Raw genomic sequence first — 25,226 nt, forward strand, 5'->3', positions numbered from 1 at the left:
AGGTCAGACCACAGGTTAACTATATGTTTTAATTTCATTAAGGCTGAAAGTGACAACAGAGATCAACAAGTTGGCCGATTTCACATTTTTCATTACTTGTTATCAATCGACAGTTGTCTACCTGGAAGTGATTGTTGTTGTTAGCTCGATATCACAGTGATTTGCTCTATTTGCCTGTGAAGATTTCACATCATTCATTTTTGAGGTTTTCTTTGTTCCTTGTAAATTGCAGCCCGACAGGAATTGTCCCTTGTCCAGCCACACCCACCACATTCGGCCACATTCGAACAGCCAATGGTCAGGGGCAGCAGAGACGGCGCATCACCTCAATCCAGCCACCCACGGGTCTCCAAGAATGGCTCCGAACATTTCAGGTAAGCACAGTAGAGTTTCTTTCCTCTTCTTCCCCCCACGGACAACTCCAAACCCTCAAGCAAAAGCTCATCAAAAAGCAGATGTTGTGCCCAATCAATGCTCACTTAGTCTCAGAGATAATTGCTGCCTTGTTGTTAGGGCCCACCACATTACCATAGCCACTGTAGCGTGGAATTGGAATTAGCCGTACCTGTTCAGACTTGAAAGCAGTTATAACATCTTGTTTCTACTGTAGACCTATAGTCTATACTAAAAGTGAAACAGATTATATGGTCTTCTCTGATATAAAGAAACTAAAGATACTGCAGTATGAATAAAAACCATTGTCATCTTGTCATGTATTTTTACAGAATTATCCAGACAGTAATGAGGACTTTGGGTCTCTTAAGAGGTCATTTTGTGTCCATGATTGGCAAACTTGTTATGGACTCATTGTATTTTGTTGAACTGTCAGAGCCCACTGATAGAGATGCAAGACATAATGCTGTATTCATAGTTTACCCTATTTACATTCATTTTCCTATATTATTTCTGTCTGCACAGGTGCAACATAATAGAGCCGTTTCTTTAATGTTAGACTTCAGCTCTAATGAATCCAGACTTCATGGAAATAGGATGTCATTTAAACATATTAGCCTTGATGGGGTCTCTCTGATTTCCTATATAATAGGTTGCCATGGACTTCATTACCTGAGAGAGCTTAAACTCATTATCTTTGAATAGCTGAGCGAACCTGTGACACCTCAGTGTTTATTTTACGTATATTATTCTTCAGGCGTGACCTGCTGCAGTCTTTAATTTGACAGCGCAGGCTGCAGCGGCTAAACCTCAAACTTACACTCTGTACATTCCCCAGTCCAGTCTGAGCCTGTAGCTGCTTGCACAGAGGGAAACGACAAGGCTGCATACTGTAGTTAGAAAGAATGTTTTCACAAAAACTTCTGGTGTTATTTTGGGATTTTGCAAAGACAAACACAAGGACACATATGGCCCTGGCAAAGTCACATATTACATTAAAGGATTTGTGTGAGATTTTGGGAAACTCACTGTTTTGCAGAGAGTAAGATTAGAAGATCAATACCACTTGTGTCTCTTTGTTAACTATAGCCGGGCTCCCGCTGAAGTCCAAAAACGCATTGAATTATTTAAGTGAAAAATAAGACCTTAATTGGTGCTAAAATGTCTTAAATCATTCTTTCAATAGTCTTAAAAATTCTAAGACATGGAAAGTAGGATTTTAGAAATCTTTTTTCTGATGCTCAGATCAGAGGATTCATTGACTGCTTGCAATGCAGTGCATACAAGGCTCAGTGTATTTTATGCAAGAAGTTTTTCACACTCGACATGATGGGAATCAGGACAGTGGGATCCAACATGCAGAGTGAGAGACACAAAATCATCCAGAAAACTTGACAGGAAACACAAGGTATTTCTCAAAAAAGTAATGTTTAATATTAGAATAAACATTTTATGCAAAATTATACCTACATAATTGGTGTTTTTTTTCCCCTTCAGTTTTGATAACTGTAAAATCGGTCTTAAGCTGTAGGAACCTTGATATAAACTTGCTTGCTTAGCTTAGTATAAAGAGACTGCTTCATTACCACAGTAGCAAAATCAGCCTACCATCACCTCTCAGGCTCACTAATTAACATAATATGTAAGCTTTGTTTAACCTGTACAAAAACCTAAGGGTATAAACAACAGTTGTGATTTTATGGAAAATAATTTGTGAGATCCTTGGCAATAAATGCAAATAAGCTTTTTTCCCCCCCAAAACCTCAAATTAGTCATTTAAAAACAACATACAAGCACATCTGGCTCAAAAGCATACAGTGTTTATATTTTAAAATACATTTATATACACTGACTTTCCTCTCAATAACAAGGCACAGGGAGGTATTATAAAGATGGAATAATTGGCTTTTTAGTGTCCTTGGAGCTCACAGTAATCATGCTTCAATAATCTGTTTTGTTGCAGCCAAAGAATTAAGTCTTTATGAAATTAAGTGTTTTTTCAGCAGATACTTAAACTCATCTCTGAATGTCTGATCTGAAGTGTTTTATTATCAGACCGTCATGATGATTAGTTGATCAAAAGAGTAACGCATGTGCATCAGTGAGCCTGGATTCCCTCCACGTTTAAGGATCAGCACTGTGGTCCTAGACGTTTTGTCGCAGCAGTTCTCTGGGGATTATTGACAGAAGTTCTGGGGAATTTAAGAAATCATTAACGGCAGCAGAAGTAGGCTGTTAAAGGGGGTAATTGACTACCAAAAATTACAAAAAGCAATGAATGACCAGAGTTTATCCAGGAAATGCTTTGATGAAACTTAGCTCTTCAGAGTTAAATTGTTAAAATATTCTACATCTTGCAGGTTCTTTTGGACATTTACAACCTGTACATGAAATATTACTAACTACATCTATGATTACATAACCGACTAAAGGCTAGATGGTGTAAAACATACAAACAATCTATGGCAGAAAATTGATGTAACACATAAGTGACTGTTGCGTGGTCGTCCCAGTGGCAGGGAGGAGGTCTTCGAACCCCCTGATTACCTCCAGAACCAGCACCTCTGGCTAAAGCTTTTAGCTGCCAAATTACAGGTGGTTTGCGTTTGCCAGATTTTCCATCCTGCCTCGTAGCCTGTAATCATTGTTAGATTTCAGCGCTCCACAGAGGAAAACAACCGCTGCTGTTGAGTCCAACATACAGTGTAGTGCTCGTCATCAGCCGGCGTTAAACAACTGAATGTTCAAGCAGAATAAATAACCCCACAGAGTCCTAATAATGTTGTTGATAGAGTCTGGTTCCTGATGTTCACATTTTCCACTAATGTGTTGGCTGCTAGAAATAGGCAGGTGCCTCGAGCAACTCTGTGCAGCACGTAGGGAACATTTACGTGTTGCTGACACACTGCACAAAGCAGTATGTTTCCAAGTCGCTCCAATCAAAGTAAAACAAGAGCTTACATAAGCGCACTAAGGCGTCGAGTTTTAACACGATGAATTGGCACAATCAGCCCGTAACGCCCCACTGATATGTTTTTTAGTAAACACTTCATATTTACAGCTGGTTGGGTGTGGCAGTCCAGATGTGGAGGTGGAATAAAGTTCAACTAGTGTACTGCCACCTGTGATAGCCAAGTTGCAAATAAATGTTTCTCCCTTCATTAAAAGCCAGCAGGATACTCTGCTCTACACATCAAACACTCTCTATAATATTGTACAGATACCGTATGAGAGAAAACATAAAATAGCTACTACAGAAAGTGTGTCAGTGCATGGTTTAGTATATACATTAGAGCAGTGGTTCCCAACTTGCCAAGCCCCAGGGTCCAGATATTCTCCTCAGTAATTAGTTCAAGGTCCACACGAGAGAAATCCCCACATATTCAAATTTATTTCACAGAATGTAAACAGTATGTGGGCTTAGAACACAATAAAATAAGATGTAGTGCAAGAATAAAGTGCATTTACGTCAAACTTTGTGAGTAAATAGCACTGCAACTCAAAAAGTGCATATTATTTCTTCAGTACCAGTGACAAAAAATGCTGCAAAGGCACAACATGTTAATAGGCAAAACAATACTAAGAACAGAGCAATATCTGTACTCAAAAAAAGCTTGGTGGGGTGCCACTAGTTGGAGGAGGGCACAGTTTGATGCAGTCCCCTAGTAGTGTATAAAATGTAGCTACTGGAAGTGAAAGTATTGAAATGGACTGCAAAGTATAAAATATAATGCAGGTATTTCATGTCATGTTCAGGGCTGCATAAAATGTTTCAGAGAGCAGCTATTGGCTTGCAGGCAGCACTTTGAGCAACAGTGTTATAGAGTTTGAACACACTGATTGTGAGTCACTGTAGACAGAAACCAAATGAATGTAATGTCATTTCTTTATTTTAAAAAAACCCTCTGTCCTCTGTGTTTTAGAGCTGGACTGGCCCAGAGAAGCTGCTGGCGCTGGATGAGTTGATTGACAGCTGTGAGCCCACACAAGTCAAGCATATGATGCAGGTGATCGAGCCGCAGTTTCAGCGAGACTTCATCTCCCTGCTGCCCAAAGAGGTGAGTTCCTGAATCCCCCTTTTTCTTTTGTCACTACACTTCTTCATCTCCAGTCCTCCTCCTCCTGACCTGAACTCCCACAGGAATCCCTCCCATTGTTTTTGATCGCACAATACATGACAGAGGCTTCCTCTGCAGCCCTAATCCTGTCGCAGTCTTCCTTCACATCATCTAACGGCATCCATAGTGGGGCTTCTTGTTTTTCCTCTGCATCATAACTGACAATACAAACTATCTGAAGTGCCAGACTGACGATAAGATCACATAAGGGATTCTTACAAAACAGCCTCAATCCACCGTTATCTGGTGTAGCTGATCAAATACTCAACACCTCGTCTCTCTGTGGCAGTTGTTGGGATGAAAAGAGGGGGCCGGCAGCATAGAGAGTGAGGCAATAGGATGCAAGATTTCAAGGTGTCGGCACCACTTGCACCACAACAGCATCATGTGTGTTCTCACCAGGACATGAGCCCTCTCTTTTCATTTTGTTTTCTGTTTCTCCTTTTTTATATATATCCTGTTCTCTCTGACTTCTTTTGATAATCCTTGTCTGTCCTCTCTGCCAGAGGTGCTGGAAATATATTAAGGGGGGCTGTCAAGTAATTTTAACAGGACAATCCCTGTGGCTGCACTATAGATACAGTTGAAATTGAAACCATGAAGAGAATCTGCAGAAGCCGGTGTGTCAGGCTTAAAAAGCAATCACTCAAGGCTTGAGGTCCATTCATAAAACTTTGAAATATCCTGAAGCCCGGTAATGACTACAGGCTCAGACAGGCTTTCAGGCGATTTCGGTATGTCAGGGTTTGTGGGTCTTGTCTGGGGCAAGTGATTTGAAATGGCCCTAAAACTAAACTGTATCACCTTGAGGCCTTCAGCAGGAAGTCAAAACATCATGCGAGTCTTTTGATTGCCCTTCATAACGACCCTTAATCCTCTTTAAAATGTTAAAGAAGTATTGAACGGGTTAAAGTCAGATATTTGACAAGGAAATATTTCTAAATCGTTGAGTAATGAAGTGTTCAAGAACTTTTTATAGAGGACTTCAGACCAGGAGCCCGGTTTGACATTTAGGAGGAAAATTCAGCAAAATGTGTAACTGTTAGGGATGGGTATTGGTACTCAATGCCTTTACGGTATAATCTGAAATAACCCAGCAGGGCTGTACCTAAATCAGAATTATGTCAGTTGAATCAGATTTGGCAGTTCAATACAAATTTTCAACCATTTGTTTTATTTTTCCATCCAAAGTTTGAACTGGGCTCAGCAGGACGTTCAGTTTGGCAGCAGCACCTGTGCAAAATAGTAAACAAGCTAACAATACTAACGACGGATTGTAAATAATTAGACGGAAATAAATAACAGTAAAAATAACTGTTGGTTGCAGACCATATCTAAGAGCAATATGAAGACTGGCCCTATACTAACCAGTCAAAAATGTCTTTGAGGAAGCAGCCCCTTGTTATTGCTGACATCTGACTCCATCCTGATGTTCATGACGCCACTCCTGAATTTGCCGCACGGTGTGCCGTGGCTCGTTATCATCTCGGATTATTGTAATATAATAAAAAACAATATTTGCACAACGGGTTACAAACTGAACCCATAATCCTTAACCTTTTTATGATGATACAGAACAATCTCTTTTCCTAATGCTTGATCCGCTTCATTATTTCACAGTTGCAGCAGACTCTGTGTTGAGACTTTTGTCCAAATATATACCTGTTTGAAAAAACAGCAGACAGGGTTAGCCGCCCCCACCCCCACCCCCTACACCCCCCGTCATTGCTCAGGGGTCCATATTTATGCTCATTATACCAGGTTTTGTGTCTTTTTATGCCGGCTTTGGCTTAACGAACTGAGGCCCTGGCATTATTATTGTCTGTGTGAAGCTCTTATTGTGTATTTTTTGTTAGGCTTTAATAAAAACGTAGGATCAGTTCTATGCTAATACCATTGTCTACCCTTGTCAGTTCGATTTGTGCTGTTAATATTGTAGACATAGTTTGTTCCACAAGCGTTTTCTCAGCTGTTCTTTTTTCTTATTCTGATTTAGTTTCTTTAAACTGAAAGTTCTTTTTCCATAAGGTGTTTGTACTGTCGTTCACGCCCACAGCAGTGAATAAGGGGTCCTTTATCGGTCTCCTTTTCCATTTACACCTCTCACATTGTCTTTCAACAGCTGGCTTTGTATGTGCTGTCATTCCTGGAACCGAAGGACCTCCTCCAGGCTGCCCAGACGTGTCGCTACTGGCGCATCCTGGCAGAAGACAACCTGCTGTGGAGGGAGAAATGCAGGGAAGAAGGTGAGTCTTAAGTTTTTGCAACAGATGCAGACAGACGACATGCAGTCGCCCAGCGGGAGCAGTCTGGAGTTACCGCTGTGGGTGATGCTGTGCTTAAAGATGCAGTTGTACCTGTTTTTAAAATAAACTTTTGGAGGAGAAACATGATTCCAATCTCTATCTCTCCTCACAGGCATCGATGAGCCTCTGCTCCTCAAGAAGAGGAAAATCGTCAAGCCTGGCTTCACTCACAGCCCCTGGAAGAGTGCCTACATCAGGCAACACAGAATAGACACCAACTGGAGGAGAGGAGACCTCAAATCACCCAAGGTAGCTTTACCTTCAAACTTAAAGTCCCCACAGGTTAGCTGATCTTATAGATCTGATATCAAGCTGCGTTGACTTACAGAAAGTTAATGGAAAGTTAGTGATAGGTCAGGTCTCTGCAGTATTCTTTGTGAATAATAAATGAGCTACAGCACAGGATGATCTCACTCTCCTTCAATCTAAAAGACTGTTTGTCTTTTGCTTCTTCAGAAGTTCCCCATAAAGCATGACCAGCATGCTAGAGCTGAGCCTTAATGGGCCTTGTGTGCTTTTGCTCCTTTTCAAAAACAGCCGCAGGTCGTTTCAGGCTGCCACTGATGTAAATTTGGTTGCTGTGCTCTTCATACTCCTTTGCATATGCAGTGTGCTCTGTCGTTTGCTGAGCTTGCAGTCCTATGACCCAGTATCACACACACACACACACACACACACACACACACACACACACACACACACACACACACACACACTGCTTAAAGAGCTGTGTACACCTGCAGCACTTGATGACATTTTATCTCCTCTTTGATGTACAAAGCACCAGAGACGTGTCATTGTCAATTCTTGCTGTGTCATTCTGCGTCCGCCCCGTCCTCCATGTCCCCTTCACTGCATCTGTCTTTATCTGCCCCATCCAAAGGTGCTGAAAGGTCATGACGACCACGTGATCACCTGCCTCCAGTTCTGTGGTAACCGCATCGTCAGCGGCTCTGACGACAACACGCTCAAAGTCTGGTCAGCCATCACAGGAAAGGTATGGGTTAACCGCTTCTCTGTTTCCTGTTTTCTCGTTTTATAGTAATGGCTTCCTTTTTCTTCTGCGCTGTTAATGGACTGTGGTCCATGTTGAATTAACTTCATTAATTTTTCAGACTTGTTGATTTGGAAGTAAAGGAGTTTTCTAAATGATTGCTTAGTGGTTAAAAGACTTCCCTTTGTACATTTAGTTGTTCATGAAAACAGCTCTCCTGCCTGACACCTAACTACCTGTACCGCTAAACTGATGGACAGTTACCCCGTCACTTAAAAGCATCCTGGCAAAGACTCCTTTCTGACTCTGTGTATTCTCTCCTCTCACATTTTGCCGTTTTGCAGACTTGTTACACAGCACATGTCCGCAAGAGGTGTTAGTATTCATAGCTGAAGCTGGTGCAGCCACACAGGCCTTGGCTGCAGCTTTACGCTGTGTATTAAAAAGAAAAGCAGTGGTTGTACTGTGGTGTTGGCGAGAGGTTCACACATAGTTGTGAATCGCAGCGCTTTCATGCTTCAGTGTTGGGCTCCATTTTCAAAAGAGCTTTTCTTTTCATTTTTACTGAAAATCCTCTGTAAACTGTTGTTGCGCATTCCTCTTTTCCACTCAATTCGTTTCATTTTGACGCGGTGAATAAATGAGATATGTTTGGGTTGTGAATTTGCTGTTCCCTTCACAAACATACGTTTCAGAGAAAAGTCTTTGGAGAAGTTGATTTTCTGCATTATCACACTGCAGGAGGTTTCTCTTTCTGTTGGACACAATAGACCAGAGAGCTTGCTTTTCATTGCTTTAAAGACTCAGTCCAACAGATAGTCAAGATGGCATTCAGCCAACTGGTGATTACACGGCATATCAGTCACAGCATTTGCTGATCTGAACAGATCTCACCAAGGTCATCCGATAAGCACGAGCACGATTTGGCTCTCCTTCACCTACGGACTAACATCTGGATGACAGGTTGTTGAGTTACAGCTGCAGCGGCTCCATGTAGGTGGAGCTCCACGCTGAGATGAGTCACATCACCAGCAGCCTCGGCTGCTTTTTGTGAAACCACCGTGTGCTCACATCGACGTCACAGACGCTCAGTGTATTGTCTGTGGTTTCTACAGCGTTAATCCGCCTCAGATTTGTTTGTTTACATTACACATAAAAAAAAGATGACGTTAAATCCGTTTCTGTTTGGGTGCTTCACACAGGGCACAACCAAACTGTGGATTTCATCTCTTTGCTTCCTTTGCTCTCAAGAGAGCATCTCTCGCCAGAGAGGAATGACCAATTAAGCCCAGTCGACCATTGCGGGTGAAGTGCCTGTCGATGCCAGTGAAACTGTAAAGTAAAATACAATGGGATTACCACCACCTGCATTTGTTTTTCCTCTGCTGTCAACAGTCTTTATAGTCTCTGCCAGCGTATTTGAGGACTTGATTGCAATGTTTTCCTTGCCGTCAGTTTGTCCCCGTGAGATGCCGGCCTGTAAAGTGGCTATCAGCGATCTCAAGGTGTTACACAGTTTGCGATGGCCCTTGGATGAATTTCTTATGAGACTCCAAATCCACGGGCCAATATCCATTTTCCTCTGTCCCTCACATTGCAAATAATATCTCCTCCATAATCTACCTTTTAAGCAAAATTTGTTTGACCTTGGTGCGCCTTTTACCTCTCACATTCATCCTTTAACTTCAGCGAAAGCTCAGGGTGCCCGTCCACAGCTCAGGTCTCACTCTGAATTGGATCAATAAGAGATGATCAACGGAGATGAGGAACTATGATGTTGGTCTTTAAGTGTTCTCCTTTTGATGCCTGATGCCATTAGACTGAAGATGTGGGTTTCTTTTCTTTTCTACGTGCTCTGAAAAGATTTGATTCTGGGTCCTTTTTTCATTCATCAGAAAAAAGCTGCAATAATGAGTTTGGCAGGCGATTATAGATTACAAGGTTAAATTGGCTCACGCTCTCGGAGATCAGTGGTGACTTCTGTCCTTTCCCTTCAGAGGAGAGATTTGAAATGCAGCTCCGACGGATTGCACTGCAGGTAGAGGATTTAAATTGATGGGATGGAAAAAGAAATTGGTCACAGCATAGACAAGTAGTGCCAGAGGTAGAGCGACGTGAACACTTCTCCTCGGCCACTTGTGCTGCTTTTTCTCAGAAACCTTGTGTTCAGTTTAGAGCGATCAGAAGATTCCCATTGTGATGGGACAGTGTGGGGAGAATCAAGTGGTGTTACATCACTCTGTTGCGTCAAACTGTTATCTCATGTTTTCTCCACACACAAGTATCCCCAACACGTCTCTTAATAGTGCATCTGTGGCGATGCTGACAAGATTGCAGCAGATGTTTCCATCAATTGTTTAATGAATCAGTCCAATATCCTTTCTTCTGTTCAAAATTTGTGTGCAAATCATTTGATTTTCTAACTCGCTGGGCATTTTTAGCACAGAAGGCAAAGTGTCCTTTCATATTGACAGGGTTTTTTTGAATGTACATTGCTTCATTTTAACATATTTTTAAATGAATTTCCATGAGTGCAGCATTGCCAGAGCTCCAAGATATCTGATGTTTTATCTTTGCAGCCAGTTTTGTCTTGCCCTTGATTTTAGCTTGTTATATAAAACATAGTGAATTGAACCCCTTGCTGTGAGGCAATCAGAATTATTATACCAGAACATTATATGTAAATGACTCCACCTCTGAAAGCACTGGGCCGTTGCCTAGTGATCAGGTAAGACATTTGGCGTTGATTGAAGTGAAAGTATTACATCAGAGATTGAATGTGGTGAAGCTTGCATGTGCATTTCAGATATGCAGTCTGGAGGAATTTCAAAAACTCTGCTTTCCTGCCGAAGCTTGCTTAGACGACACTTGAAGGCTCTCTGTCTTTACCTGATGGACCTTTGTCTCTGCGCTTCCTCTGGCTTCAGTGAAAGATGTCAATCTTTCACACACATCCCATCGCCTCAAAGGTGGCTGCATGGTGCTTAACAGAGCAGCGGATGTCCTTGGCGATGGCTGTCAGCAGCAGTCTCAGCTGTCAGGCCGATCTAAGATGGCAGACCTGTGTGGACTGCTGTCACACCCAGGAAGAGGTGTTCTGTGCCAGATGCTTCAGCTGCATGGATACCCAGTTGAGCTTCTTCTCTTTTTCACTGACAGAGATTAGAGATTGCTTTTGGAGCTGTGGATTTATCAAGAATATTGTGTATATGGTCAGGGATTAAATTAATGAAGGCCATTCCGTATTTATGCGTGGCTGCTTGTGAATGCACACCAGATGATGCCTTTTTCTGTGGTGGAAAACAGTGTATCTGTGCAAGCGTGACATTAGCCCATCTGGAGTCGACCAGTAAATCATGCTCATGTCATCAAATCAGCGGCTGAAGAAATAAAAACGTGCAAATCATGTTGCCATCCTCATCCAGCTCTCAGAAAACCTTTAGTCTTTATCATTCTGGTTTGTCTGCCTTATTTCTTCAGCTTCTTTCTGTTCAACAAGCTGAAACCATGGCTGGGTTTTGTAGTTGTAGGGGATATATGCAAAGAGAAACACTTGGTGGCTCAGTTGGCGAAAGAGTCCTAACAGAAAATAATGGAGGACGCAAACGCAGACAATTCCCCTCCACCAAGTTCATTCCTTTATCTATCCTGATGCTATGGAGTGCATTATTCCACATTAACACTGGCCACTGATCAGAGAGAGCAAAAAAGAAAAAAGAAAAAAGAATATTTTGGCTAGTGTGGTGAGCATTTTTGGTTAGCTTAGCTGTAAGGGTTTTTCACCGTTTCCTCATTTATATCATCATCATGCATTGCTCTGATTGCTAAAAACTTTGGGGTGCTTTTTTGAGCTGGACCCTATTTTCCATTTTTGTGTCTAAGTGACTCGTGTTTTTTTTTGTTTTTTTTTTTAAATTGGTCCAATATTAAGAGCCTGCAGTGGGGAATTTAGCTGTAATTTAACTATTCCTGGTGCACCTCCTCAATTCACGTCCAGAACAAGTGCATGTTTTCGCCACTGACAGGCTCAGATTATTATTATTATTAGTGTCTTATAACATTACAGAGATGACCTTGTAGAGAAAAGAAATGTTTTTCTGTACCACTCTGTTTTTTGTGCTAGTCTCGCAAAAAGTGAAGCCTCATCCAGAAATAGCCTGTTTCACCGCAGCCAGCTGCAGTACTCTCTCTCTCAATGTTTGAACAATTTCAAAAGTTGTTTTTCCATGAATCAAAAACATGGGGAAAATAGGGTCGAGGCTGAAAAATACCAGAGTTCCTCTTTAATCTAAATGGAGAAACTGTCTGAACCGATCTACTTTTGCGCTCTGTTAAATAGACTTCCTGCATTCAGCTGAGCAGAAACATGCATTTTACACGGACATGGAACATCCGGAGACATCTGAGATCTTTCCGTTTCTTGTCTGTCTATACTGTTAGACTGTGAAATCAGCCATTTAAAAAAAAAAAAAATAAATGTGACTAGACCTTTAAGCACCTCGACTGTAGATTCAGCTGTAGCCAGGGTAATCTTTTAATCATGCAGGGTGAGTCTATAATGTGATGGCTCGACCTGAGGTAGTTTACTTTAACCCCTGTACGTCATTAGCTCCATTAGCTTTAGCCCTGTTGCCCCTTGTTTTCTGATGTTTCTTGCAAAGGCCAAAGACGGTGGCTTATTGTAACTACAGTATATAACCATTCTAACAAGGAGCTCTGCAGCTGCAACACTGAATACTCTCCCTCTGTTATTCTTTATACGAATATAATGCAAATGTTTATGAAAACCCTCGTGTGGGAAAAAAAAACTGTTCATTAAAAGAATGCAAATCTTCTTTCACTCTCAGGGACGGCCTCGTTTTATGTTTGTTTCATAGACCGATAAAGACGCTTAAGCCCTTCATTTCAGGTATTCTCTCTTCCCACGCGGTGTTTGAGTAGGCTCTAATCACACACTGTGATTCTTGTTCTTGGAACCTCGACCACTGGCTTCAATTCACGAGAAAATCTTGCATCCTTGAGAATATGAACACAATAAACTGCAAGCCTGTGTTACAGAAGAAAAGCAAGTATTTATCACAAACGTGGATTAAGATGCAAGTCGGACAATCTGAGCATTGTAAATTATCTTGATAATGAGCGAGATATTCCACAAATTAGCCACAAAGCTGCCATGTCTTAAATGCACAATAAATTGTAATTTAGCCAGATGTTTGTGCAGCTGCAGCATTGTTCTCTTCACTGCTGCATGGAGCTGAGAAAAAGGACCATGGTGATAAAACACGATAGACTTTTAACACTGGAGTGAGGTTGATTGTCAGGTTATGCCACATTGGCCCTCAGTTAATGAAGTGATTCTCTTTATCACAGGGCAGAGAGGAGGGAAGACAGTCTGCAGCATCATCTTCCTCTTTCACTCGCTGTAATAAAAACCTCCACCATTCACTGCTCGGCAGTTTATCAGCTGCAGTCAGGGGGTCACATGTTCAACACTTTATCGACACGCTCCACTCTGAACCTGACACAACCACAGCACTCACCACCATCGCCCACTGTCCGCTCCTCTCCCCAAAGAATTTTAATTTAATGCATTTAGGATAATTAAATCGGGGGACAAATTGGAAACCGTGGAGACGCAAATTCAATTGATCAGAAAGATTTCCATAACTGCCGTAATCAATAGCTAATCTACCATCCCTAATGAGGATGAATGGTCGTATTTTTTAATTGAAGACTGTTGTCAAAGCTTTTCTGCAAAGAGAATGAATTGTCTGGTTTTCCAACAGATAAGTAAAAGCAATTATAAAAGCTCAGGGAGAGATTTTGTTCCAGCACAGCAGCAGCAGGTATTCAACGACAGGGTTCTTCATTCCCAGAAAAGGTCACAGAAATTTCATTTTACTTGTCTTTTTTTTCCCCTGAAGGTAATAGGAGGTCACAGTGGGAAAATGTGCAAATGTGATTTTATGAGTTCTTAAGCTCAAATGTGAAATATATGAATGATGTCTTTGAAACTAACTTCTCTGACATCTAAGGATGCGTCGGTAGTGGTTAGCAATATCCTGATCAGGACGTCTCTTCTTCTTCTGTGATCGTTTTTTAGTGTCTGCGCACGTTGGTGGGCCACACAGGGGGCGTTTGGTCATCCCAGATGAGAGACAACATTATTATCAGCGGCTCCACTGATCGCACACTCAAGGTCTGGAACGCAGAGACAGGAGAATGTATCCACACCCTCTATGGGCATACCTCAACAGTGCGCTGCATGCACCTACATGAGAAAAGGTAAGAAGCAATCTCGTCATTAAGCATCATACAGTGTAAAATTAAGCTTTTGTAGTGTCTTTCTGCATCTTAGTGCTTTTGATATGCCCCAGTTTGTCTAAAAAATCTGGAGCTGCGGTATCAGACACTTAAATTTCATGATAATTTTTAACCATATTTAAGACTAATTTTTGGGGGGAAAAAAGTTTTCTCATTCAAGCATTGCAGGTAAGCAGTATATAATGTTTAAGCTCTTTTGTTTCATTTGACACTTTACCAAATATAATTGGTTTGGGTAAAAAAAGAAAATGAATAAAATTTGTAGCTGCAGCCCTAAATTAATCCATTAAATCAGTTTTATAATAATAATAATTATAATAATAACAATAAGAATAATAATTCGCCTTCTTTCTGAGAGTATAACTCTCATGTGTCTACGGTGAATATGAAGCTGTTGCTGTGAATATGAAGCTGTGGTTATCTTAGCTCAGCATGAGGACTGGAAGCAGAAAACAGCTAGCATGATTCTCTCCAGAGGTAACAAAAACAGTGTAGCCCTGCTGTACGAGACTTATTTGCATAAACTTATGTCACCGAGCCCCGCCGTTTGCTCCTGGCTGTAGCTTGATTGGCTGTCTCGATGTGAGACAGTTTAAATTTTTCAAATCGTCACATGCTCTCATTGCACCGCCAGCATGGTTCCCATCACAGGTTTCCCTGCATACTTTGTTCAGCAGCGGCGCTGCTCTGTAAAGCTCATCAGGTAATGAAGTGTATTAGGGCTCAGCAGTATATTGAATTTTTGAGGTAAAACCGATACATATTTGTGGACAGAGGATTAGACAATACCCTTTATACTGATAAAGTTTGATGTTGCATTACATAACCGATCTCTATCATAAGGCTGTGCCAGTGTTTGCATCTCTCCTCTTGCGCAATCTCTGCATCCTGCAGCATGGAGGGACACAGTGCCAGTATTTATTTTAATCAGTCCGCTATTGTTGTAAATAACTGAATGAGCACTCTCAGAGAAGGGCCTATTTTTATGTAATACAGGACTTATTTTTATTTATTTATTTCATTTCAAATTTTTAAACAGGGATGGAAACCCCATCATTTTTTTAATGACAGCCTGTTTTGATAAAAGTTGCTTGTAACATCTCACTGCTTTGAATTGCAGCTTAACATTTTGTCCGCTTTGTAGAAAATACCCAGATACATATGATGTATCACTATTCAGCTTAAAAATATCTAAATATGTCTTAGTCCATATTACCCAGTCACACTTTGTGTAAAAATGACAGTCCTTTGACTCTAAGAAAAAAAGCAAATAAGTTTTTAGACTAATTCTTTAATGTGCCAATCTGCTCTGTTATTATTAGAATCATATCACCCAACTTAACAGCAATCTCATGGAGCAAAAAGAGCATCGCTGCAGTACTGTAAGAGGACAGTATCTGTATGAAAGTGAGCATTTGGTCTCGTAGTGATTAAATAGAGCCTGTGAGCCGTCTTAAGTGAACTGCTGCTCACTCATTCACTCAGTGTTACACTCTGGAGACTCAAAGTGCTCTTTTCGCCTTAGGGCCCACCAAGGTTTTGTGTAGCATTTGATTACTCACTCAGTGGAAATGCTGCGAGCTGTGGGCAGACAGTGAATAACATGTGGGTGATTTCCATCTATGTAGAGCCGTGAGGCATTTCATAAATAAAGAGTGTTTGCTCTGTGTATTTACAGCATGTTTTTTTTAATCAAGATCATTTTATATATTGTTGTCTCAGGAATCTGATGGAAATTAAGGAAAGCACCGACAATCACCAGATCTGAATATGTTTTTCTTCTCTGTTTCATGTTTGGATAAAATTCTTGGTACAAACTTCATACAGAAATAATATGAATAAAAAATACAAAACTTGAGTAACAATCTTCTGTATAGGGAGTTTCCTGTCCTATAACCTATAATATCTCTTTTCTTTTTCCACCCTGGGTGAATACACAGCTGGAGGCAGCTGTTTGAGTTAAATGGGTGTTTTTGTACTTTCAAGTATGAACATGAATGTGACGCTGTACGTTACTCGATGTCAAAGGAGTGAAAGAAAATCTTCATACCTGTCTCATTATTCTGTCAAAGCAGCTGCCACAGTATGAATGAACATGTTGTGAAGACTCTTGAATTTCATCTTAGGGGTCTGTAACTTATGGGAAAGTAAAGCTCAACATAAGTACTTAACCACTTGTGTCGCAATCAGAATCATGCGTTAAACCCTGTTTTACCACACTGAGCTGACTCATGTCTTTCTGTTGTCCTCTCAGGGTGGTCAGTGGCTCTCGTGACGCCACGCTGCGCGTCTGGGACATCGAGACAGGTCAGTGTTTACACGTCCTCATGGGCCACGTGGCGGCGGTGCGCTGCGTCCAGTATGACGGACGGCGGGTGGTCAGTGGTGCCTACGACTTCATGGTCAAAGTTTGGGACCCCGAGACGGAGACCTGCCTCCACACGCTGCAGGGCCACACCAACAGAGTGTACTCATTACAGGTGAGCAGCTTCATTTAGTGAAGAAAGGACTCCCAGCTCCAAGATTACTTTTGATCTGTTTTAAGAAATACAGCAGGATTGCTTTTAGCCAGCTATTTGTAAATCCATTATAAACATTTCACGTGAAGTCCTTCCTACATACTGAATTTAAACAAGAAATTAGATTTTTATTATTATTATTTTTATTTTAAACACCTTCCCTTGTGATCACAAAGTTGCTAGAAAACACCTTTAAGTCAATCTTATGTAATTGCACTAATGTTTTTATCATTGTTTTTCCACTGTTTTAAATATTTTAACAAATCCCCTCTGAACATGTGTGTGTGGCTGTCATAGAATCCATCCCTCTGTGTCCTCTACGATGTCCTCTCACCCACTTTGTGTGATTACGGTGCACTTTTAGCTGCTGCCATCACCCTCAGAGAGGAGGCTGTTTACTGCACTGATAAATTGTTTTTTATAGCGCGTTGCATCGTTAGACGGTTTAAAGTGCTGGTGCTCTACCGTTGGACGCATGAGAACGAAGCAGAGTTTATAAAGATCAATAAAATTCATTCATTTCAATGAGTTTAATCTTGAGTTTGTTGATAGAAACAAGCTTTGCTGTGTAGTTGTTTAGTGCAGCTGCATCATCCATAAGTTAAGGGGACGGTTACTGCTATCTTGAGGTGGCAGCTTGATTTTAAGTTTAAAATGGATTTCATCAAAGTTCAGGATGAAAAAAAGTGTTGAGGCTGATGTTTTGTTTAAAATGAATTTCACAAACATTCAGTCTGCTAATTTTTGTTCCCCTCTGCCTTCTAGTTTGATGGGATCCACGTGGTGAGCGGCTCTTTGGACACTTCTATAAGGGTCTGGGACGTGGAGACGGGCAACTGCATCCACACGCTAACAGGGCATCAGTCCCTCACCAGCGGCATGGAGCTCAAAGACAACATCCTGGTCTCAGGCAACGCAGACTCCACTGTCAAGATCTGGGACATCAAGACGGGACAATGCCTGCAAACACTGCAAGGTGAGTCTGCCATCCCAGCAGGCTGCTGTAGCTGGTCTTTGTTATTGAAGTTTAAACGCAGCTAGAGTTTAAGTAGAACTTCATGTACAGCAGATGTAAGTCACTTGTCATGGTGTAAAAGTTAAAGAAATGACAGTATACTTTAATACAAGAGACTACGTTTATTTGATGTTTACAGCAGGAGCAATTTCTGCTGCGTTCACTTGTGATGGGAATTTGTTTAGGTGTCTACATCAGCACAATCTTCCATGAAAAGGCAAAAAATGATGCATAGAAATTTACCAGAATGCAGGAAATTGAGTGTTTCATGCTCAAAATTTCCTTGTGTAAACCCCTGTTTCATATGTATCTCCCCGGAGGTTGAATAAAACCTAAGCCCCCGCACTCAGACGAACAGCAAAATGTAAACAAACAATATAAGGTTGTAAGCGCGTAACCTAGAGGTAGAAAAATGGTGATGGCAGCTTTGAGCAACAACAAAAAAGCCTGTGAGATGGGACTTAGCTTGAAACTGACAGCCCAATTAAAACAGAGAGTATAAATGACCTGTTTGTCTGTGTGTGGCAGTACGGAGCCAACACCTTGTGGGCCTGCTGGTCCTGATTACACTTTCATTTCCTTTGTGTCTGTTTGAATAGTTCAGACTCCATTAGCAGCGGCAGCGCTACTGGTGCCTCACAGGAAGTGGGATATCCTTTACTGAATAGCAGCAGCAACCAGCAGTGCCCCCACCCCTAAATGCCCTCATTAGCAAACTACAGCCCTGCATGCTGGTCCTGCAAACACCAACACACACACACACACGCTGAACAAAGGGATGCCCCAGTGAGAGGAGAGAGAGAGAGAGAGAGAGGGGGGATAAGACCGGCCGGGGGGAGGGTGTGTGTGTGTGTGTGTCTTATGAAGAGGGGGCAACTACAGTGAAGAGATGAAGGCCGGGGGACTTTGTAGGTCATATAATTAGGTCAGCGGACAATTTCTACTATTCATTAGCGTGTTTTGATAAGACAATAGACAGACAACAAGGACGTCACTGTCAGCTGAAGAAAGTATAGGTAATGATGGAGCAGGCTTTGTCGTGGTAATGTGGGGAGGGGAGCGAGGAGAGAGGCAGGCGAGTTGGGGGTTGGTGCAGAGCATTGTTGTATACTCGGGTAAATAACAGCCTTTGAACTAACTGGAGACAGAAATATGTGAAAGCTTGTTGATGGTGAAATTTTCTCTGCAAATGGATTGGGAAAGCGGAAAGAATGAATGTCTCTGAATGAAAAAGCCGCTATAGCAAGCTCTAAGTAAATAAAAAAAAAATAGCAGTTCATTTGCCAGCACTTGTTCGTGCTTTGTGTCGCCCTAATTGATTTAATTAAGATATCATTTTCAAGCCCTTAGGGAAATCTTAAGTCACTGCACGCGTACAGTCACAAATAAAGTCACCTCAACAAAGCCTGTAACAGCCGCCATCTTCACTTAAAGTGTGGCCTCCTGCCAGCTGCCAGCACACAAACACACAGCAGACGGAGGTGTAGCTGGAGCTGCTTCGCCTCCGTGACAGTGACAGTGACAAGTCCTAGAACCTGCCTACAGTGGAAGACTTTACTACACCGCCACAGTGGCTTCAGGAATAAAAAAAAACGTGAATCCTGCCTTTGTTTCACAAAGGTTTTGAGTTCTATATTCTGTATCAAATTCTCTACTCATTGCATTACTTTATTCATTTATAATTTAACCCTTTATTTAAGAAAAAGTAAAAGACTCATTAAGAATAAAAAATATTTTTTTCAAGAGTGTCCCAGGCAGCACTAGTAACATGTTTGCAGACAATAAAACAAACATAGAATAATTAAAAATGAAAACAAAGAACAACTAAAAAAAATTTTATGACATCCAAAAACTTTCTTTAATTGTTCAAAACAACAGATGTGCCTGCTTCGAACTCATTATGAAACACTTTGAATGTGTCCAGTGAAACTTGTTCCTGAAGATTTAGACACATTTTTAAATAATTCAACTTATTTAAAAAGCTGAGGGAGCAGCATAGCTCTACTTTAACACCTTTTTTTCCCAGATCAGCACAGATTTCAGGAACAGTTAGCAAGAATAAGTCCTGGAAGCCACAAAAATAACTTTGCCTCTATTGCTCTTTTTTTTCGTAAAAATGTCTGTTTTTGACTAAATTTTACCAGGAAATCCAGAGATCCATACAATCGGTACATCTTCTTAACATAGCGTCTTGAACTATGACCCCTTGCTTAAATATCTTTGGCACTCCGTAATGTGGAATTTGCAATTTGTAATGCCACAGAGTTCAATGTTATTACGAAATGTTGAACAAACCGCCCTTCAGTGAGCTCGCCAGAGGCAGAGGTCAACCTGCAGACCTCTGATGTAGAACATGTAGTTAAAATTCAGTAAACTTACAGATGAATTTCTCAGTTATTGTTAGTTTCATAATTCAGTCATTTTGCTGTTTATTAGTTATCTTTATGACTGTTTTGCAGCTTCTGTCAGCTGTCAGTGAACTTTAATCTTATAATTCAATTTATATTTTGCTGTGCAGAGAATTGTGGATCTGGACAGCATGCTGGCTTGCATATGGCAAAATGCAAGTGGATGCATTTGGACATCCTGGTATTTTTTTGCCGTTCTATGGATTGGGATAGTCTAAATCTTTTTCTGGCATACTGTATGGTAGTATGAGTATTGGAACACAACAGTTGTCTTCATGTTCTTGTTTTGTTGTGTTTTTTTTCTGCTATGCATCTGTGATATTACAATGCTTGTTAGAATGGAGACGTGCCAAAGCAGAAATGTTTTCTTGTGGTTTCTTTTGTCTTACACAAACTGAAATATTAAGTTGCATTTTGCCATCTAAAAGAAATTCCCATTACGAGTCCGAACTTTTATGACATTTAGAACCAGTGTTTGCTCATTGCTGAATAAGTGTTGTGCAAAAGTTGTAGTCATTTTTGAACAAAATAACTCTAAGTAAATATCAGGGCAGAAAAAAAATGATATACGCACTGTGCTCGAAATATTACACACCAACAGTGAGTATAATATTTTTCTAGAAAAAGAAACAAATTCTGTAATTTTCTCAAAAGTTGTAGCAGCCTTGAGGCATCAGTGACATTAAGCACTGCTACACTGCCCCTGATTATTTCCGGAGAGCTTTACCCCCGGAGCCGGGACTTCACGGCTGAGGAACTAAATTTAGACCGTGGTTCCTCCTCCTCAGGTAAAGTCTTTATTCACGTCCTACTAACCGTCCGCATCTTTGTGTGTTCAGGTCCCCACAAGCACCAGAGCGCCGTGACGTGCCTCCAGTTCAACAAGAACTTTGTCATCACCAGCTCGGACGATGGCACAGTTAAACTGTGGGACCTGAAGACGGGCGAGTTCATCCGAAACCTGGTAACTCTGGAGAGCGGCGGCAGCGGCGGTGTGGTGTGGCGCATCCGGGCCTCCAACACCAAGCTGGTGTGTGCGGTGGGCAGTCGCAATGGCACAGAGGAGACCAAGCTGCTGGTGCTGGACTTTGACGTGGACATGAAGTGAGAAGGGACGTGGTGGGGAAGGACGAAGAGAGCGAAACTACGGAGAGGAAGGAATAGAGAGGGAATGGGAGATGAGGCACCTAAAAACCGAAGGGCCAAAGCCCAGAACTCTTCACCCAAAATCTACAACCACCACCACTGACAGTGGGCTGTCCTGTCCTCTACCATTATCTTCCCCGTCCCCCTTTGGGCAAATGTTACTGACACAGCCGCACATGTGCTCCGCCCCTGCTTTCGACTCCGTACCACCAGTACGCGGTGGAGTCAGAGGGGATCGGGCTGAAAACGGGGCGTCGGGGCGCGACCTGTCTGAAGAGCGGAAGAAAGGAATGACTGATGACGACTGAACTCTTTTGAAGTGACTCTCATCCCTTTCGGTTTGGGGTCCGCTTCGCACAGAGACTTGGTTTCGCTCAAGCCTGACAGATTTTGAGATGTACAGAGATATATTATTTTTAAAGACACCCCCACACACCCCCTCCCTCCCATCAGTGCGCGCCCACACACACATACACTCAAACGGCCAACCGGAAAGTGGAAAACATGACTGTAGGGACAGATTGAGGAAGATGGGAGACATTTAAAGGTGAATTTTCACACGCACACAGTTACACGTAAAGAGCTGCTTGTTGTCGAGGAAAGCGACTGGAGGGTTCAGCCTGTAATCAGGCTCGTTTCTTGTCACTCCATTTCCGTTCTTGTTCTCCCCATGGTTTCTGTAGTTTGATTTCTTTACAATACCGCACACAAACACAACTGTGAATTTCAACACGTTCTTGGTTTATCATATGAAAGGGGTTTCTCTCATGTTTCAGTATTAGAACCCTGCTCTGTTTAGGTTTGCTGTCATTATGTCACAAAGGACTTTTTTTTTTTCTTTGTCGTTTTTATTTGAGTTGTTTGTTCTTCCTTTCTGTTTTCTACATACCTGGGTTTGGAGCTCCGTCTCCACATAAACATCATGCTGTCCAGAATTTTTCAGAGTCTAGCTGGGGTGGTTTCCTCAATGCCAGTGCTGTGACGAGTCGAAGTAAAGCTCCAAGCGCTGTGGATTAACGCCCCTGAACCCCCCAGCCCCTTCCCCTCTACCGTTTTCTCCCAGTGGCCAAACTGTATTTATGCTGCTAGATGAATGGAAAAAAGAGAGATGGAACTTTTACTTGCTGTGACGTTTTAGTCCCAGGCAAAATTCCAAATTGAACTCTATATGTTTGGACTTAAAGAAACAAAAGATCACAAAAGATAACATCCGACATTTTTGTTTTATTTTGTTTGTTTTTGCCACTGAAACTTGAGCCAAACGTGCCTCTACGAGGCTGAGAGGAGGGAGCGTGTCCGACAGATACTGACGGGATCGCCTGCAGAGAGGAAACAAGGGGATGTACACTGTTGGTGTGCGTGTGTGTGCGTGCATGAGTGCGTGTGTTAGCGTGTTAATGGGCAACTTGTAAACACATTCCTTGGGACAACGCTCTTTCAGCCTGTTCTTTGGGGAAATGTACAAATGCTGTGTGGACTGGCAAAGAAAAAAAACTAGCAGACGTATCGATTTTAACACGTGAATGAAAGAACTGTCCGTATCCGTGTGTGATTGTTGTTCCATTCAAAGATGTCTGAAGCAACAGAGGAGACCATCACAAGCATCAACTGACAGGTCGAGCTGCCAGGAGTCTTAGTGTTACATGTGTTGCAGTTAAAATCATCGGGGCGGCTGCTCTGCTGCGGCCGCAGCCTTGAGGATTGTCAGTGGGAAAATTAAAAACACAAAGGCAACAAACGTGAACAGAAACATTGTAGCCAAACGAAAAATCGTCTCAATCTCCAAGAGTCACAACTCAAGCTGAACTGTGAAAGTGGTATAACACTGTATATTAAAAAAGAAAAAAAGAAAACAATCTTGCTCTATCTCCTCTCGTTGTTTTCTCCCTCTGTTTAATTTATGATCTGGTTTGAGAAATCAGATTTGTTGCAGGTGTTTTATTTTTTCAGTTCATGTAAACTGCCTGGCAAAAAAGAAAACAGACAGAAAAAACCTTAAAGGGATTGTGTATTTGTTTGATTCACTTAGAATTTTATTTTCTTATAACTTAAGTGCAATAAAATGTGGGTTTTTCTTTTTTCATTTCAAGCATATCAGTTGTCTGTTTTTGTTATCTGTGTGAAGGCATCTTATATGTTCAATAAAGCAAATTATTTGGTTAATTACATCCAAGAGGGAATACTTTTAACATTTATCAGTGCAAATTAGACCAAATTTATCTCAGCAAACCTTTAATATTCACCAAAACCACGTAATGGTTAGATTCTTCATGTCGAGGAGGCGCTCCTTCGATGACAGATCTACTCTTCCCAGTGCACATAGTAGTGTTACTTTTGTTTTGAATTTATGAGGTAAGTCATCTGTCTTTAACAGCCAATGATGACCAATTACAGTTTGAAAATGTAACTTAAACCAATGCTTAAGACAGGAATTCATGAAAACTTTAATTTCATTGCTGTATACCTTGCCATTCTTGCCTGAGCCTCTTTGAACCGACTCTGCCAGTGAACTCCCATCTCTGTGTCAGGGCTCTGGTTGCTGAGGCACATAACGTCACGAGAGCTGCTCACAACAGAACATTATTTACACAGTTTGATGCAAATGCAAATGAGTACAATGTCGAGGAGAGAAACTGACCACTTTTTTAAATATCGATTTTATTGACCCTAGAATCGATCTTCAAAATCTGCCCATCCCCTAGTGCCCAACTTTGACCAAGATCTGTCTCTCCAAGCACTCACCAGGATATGAAAGGCGATAGCAACACTCCAAAACCAGAAAAGTTTATCGCCTTCAAATGCTACAAAACCTGAGGTCACTTGCACAGCAAAATACTAACCTTAATGCTGAAATTATTGAACAATTAATGAGTTGATTGACAGAAAAGGTATGCAGGAATTTTGATAATTAATTTGTTTAGTCATGTATTAAGCAAAAAAAAAGCCAAATATCCAGTTTCAGTGGGTTTCAGCTCTCAAATGTGAAGATTTGTTGCGCTTGTTACTTTCTATATCAGTAAGTTTCGTTTTGAACCGTTGATCAAAGGATACAAGCCACTTGAAGTTGTGAATTTGGGCGATGGCTTTATTCACAAAGAATGTTTTTACTAGTTTATTAAATTTTTATTAATTTAGCATTTAATCAGCCAAATAAGGTTTAGTCACAACCCTAATGCTGATGTGTTTTGGCAAAACAAACAAAGAAAAAACCCTCAATTTCACTGCATAGATTTGCTTGATTCAACTCACTTTTGATGCCAGATACTTTTCCTAATTTAGTTCTCCACTGAAGACTGTACTGAATTACATAGGCAGCATTTTCAGCTGATCGTCTCATCACGTGAAACTGCCGTGACATCATGTTCAATGTACTTGCTACAATTTATCATATGCAACCAAAAAGAGTAATATTTGCTCTTGGCCACATGGTGTGGTTTTGTGGGCTGCCTTTTAGTAAAATCTGGGTTAAGTGAATTAAAAATTGCTGATGATTGATTGCAGTTGATACTGATAGTAGCTATTTGAAAATAACGGAGTAGTGACGGATATCTGGTGTCGTGATGTTATGATTCTTTCTGACCAATCAGTGATCTGCAGTGTTTTAACTCCACCTTCTAGTATCAGCTCAGTTCACTTGGTATAGCACCAGGTACTATTCAAGACTTTTAGCATTTTAAAGATTTCAATGAAAAAAGAGCAGTTCAGGCCAGTTGAGTTGTGTGGCACCATGCAGTAGAAATTAGGCTACAATTGAAATAGTCAGTGTGCTGTGTTGAAGGCTTGTTGGTTGAGTTGGTTGAGGTTCTTAGAGGTGCATTTTTTTCCGGTAGAAGTATTCTGAAATTACTTTCTAGTTTTATTGTGCTGTTTTTATTTTTAGATGCTTTTAAATCACAACATGACACTGACATAAAATCTAAAGGTAGCCTGAAGAGTCTTTGGGAATTTGGGAATCCTAGAGATTAATCTTTTCCCTTAAAACATGATAATTTGTTGTTGTTGG

At 41.2% G+C, this 25,226-nt stretch overlaps 1 protein-coding gene across 2 annotated transcripts in view; it reads left to right on the plus strand.

Moving 5' to 3' along the window:
* Positions 1 to 23,306, plus strand: part of fbxw7 (F-box and WD repeat domain containing 7) — a 145,585-nt gene extending 122,279 nt beyond the window's left edge. For both annotated transcript variants that reach the window (XM_088075887.1, XM_088075888.1), the window contains 9 exons: positions 233 to 374; positions 4,317 to 4,451; positions 6,634 to 6,757; positions 6,930 to 7,066; positions 7,701 to 7,814; positions 13,915 to 14,096; positions 16,390 to 16,615; positions 17,420 to 17,630; positions 20,917 to 23,306. In XM_088075887.1, the coding sequence (XP_087932013.1) occupies positions 233 to 374; positions 4,317 to 4,451; positions 6,634 to 6,757; positions 6,930 to 7,066; positions 7,701 to 7,814; positions 13,915 to 14,096; positions 16,390 to 16,615; positions 17,420 to 17,630; positions 20,917 to 21,185 (1,540 nt within the window). In that variant the 3' untranslated portion in view covers positions 21,186 to 23,306. The remainder of the gene's footprint in view (positions 1 to 232; positions 375 to 4,316; positions 4,452 to 6,633; positions 6,758 to 6,929; positions 7,067 to 7,700; positions 7,815 to 13,914; positions 14,097 to 16,389; positions 16,616 to 17,419; positions 17,631 to 20,916) is intronic.
* The last annotated feature ends 1,920 nt before the right edge of the window (positions 23,307 to 25,226 follow it).

The sequence above is a fragment of the Plectropomus leopardus genome, chromosome 3 (genome assembly GCF_026936395.1).
Source record: "Plectropomus leopardus strain MGB_pleo_1.0 chromosome 3, ASM2693639v1, whole genome shotgun sequence".
Classification (NCBI taxonomy): domain Eukaryota; kingdom Metazoa; phylum Chordata; class Actinopteri; order Perciformes; family Serranidae; genus Plectropomus; species Plectropomus leopardus.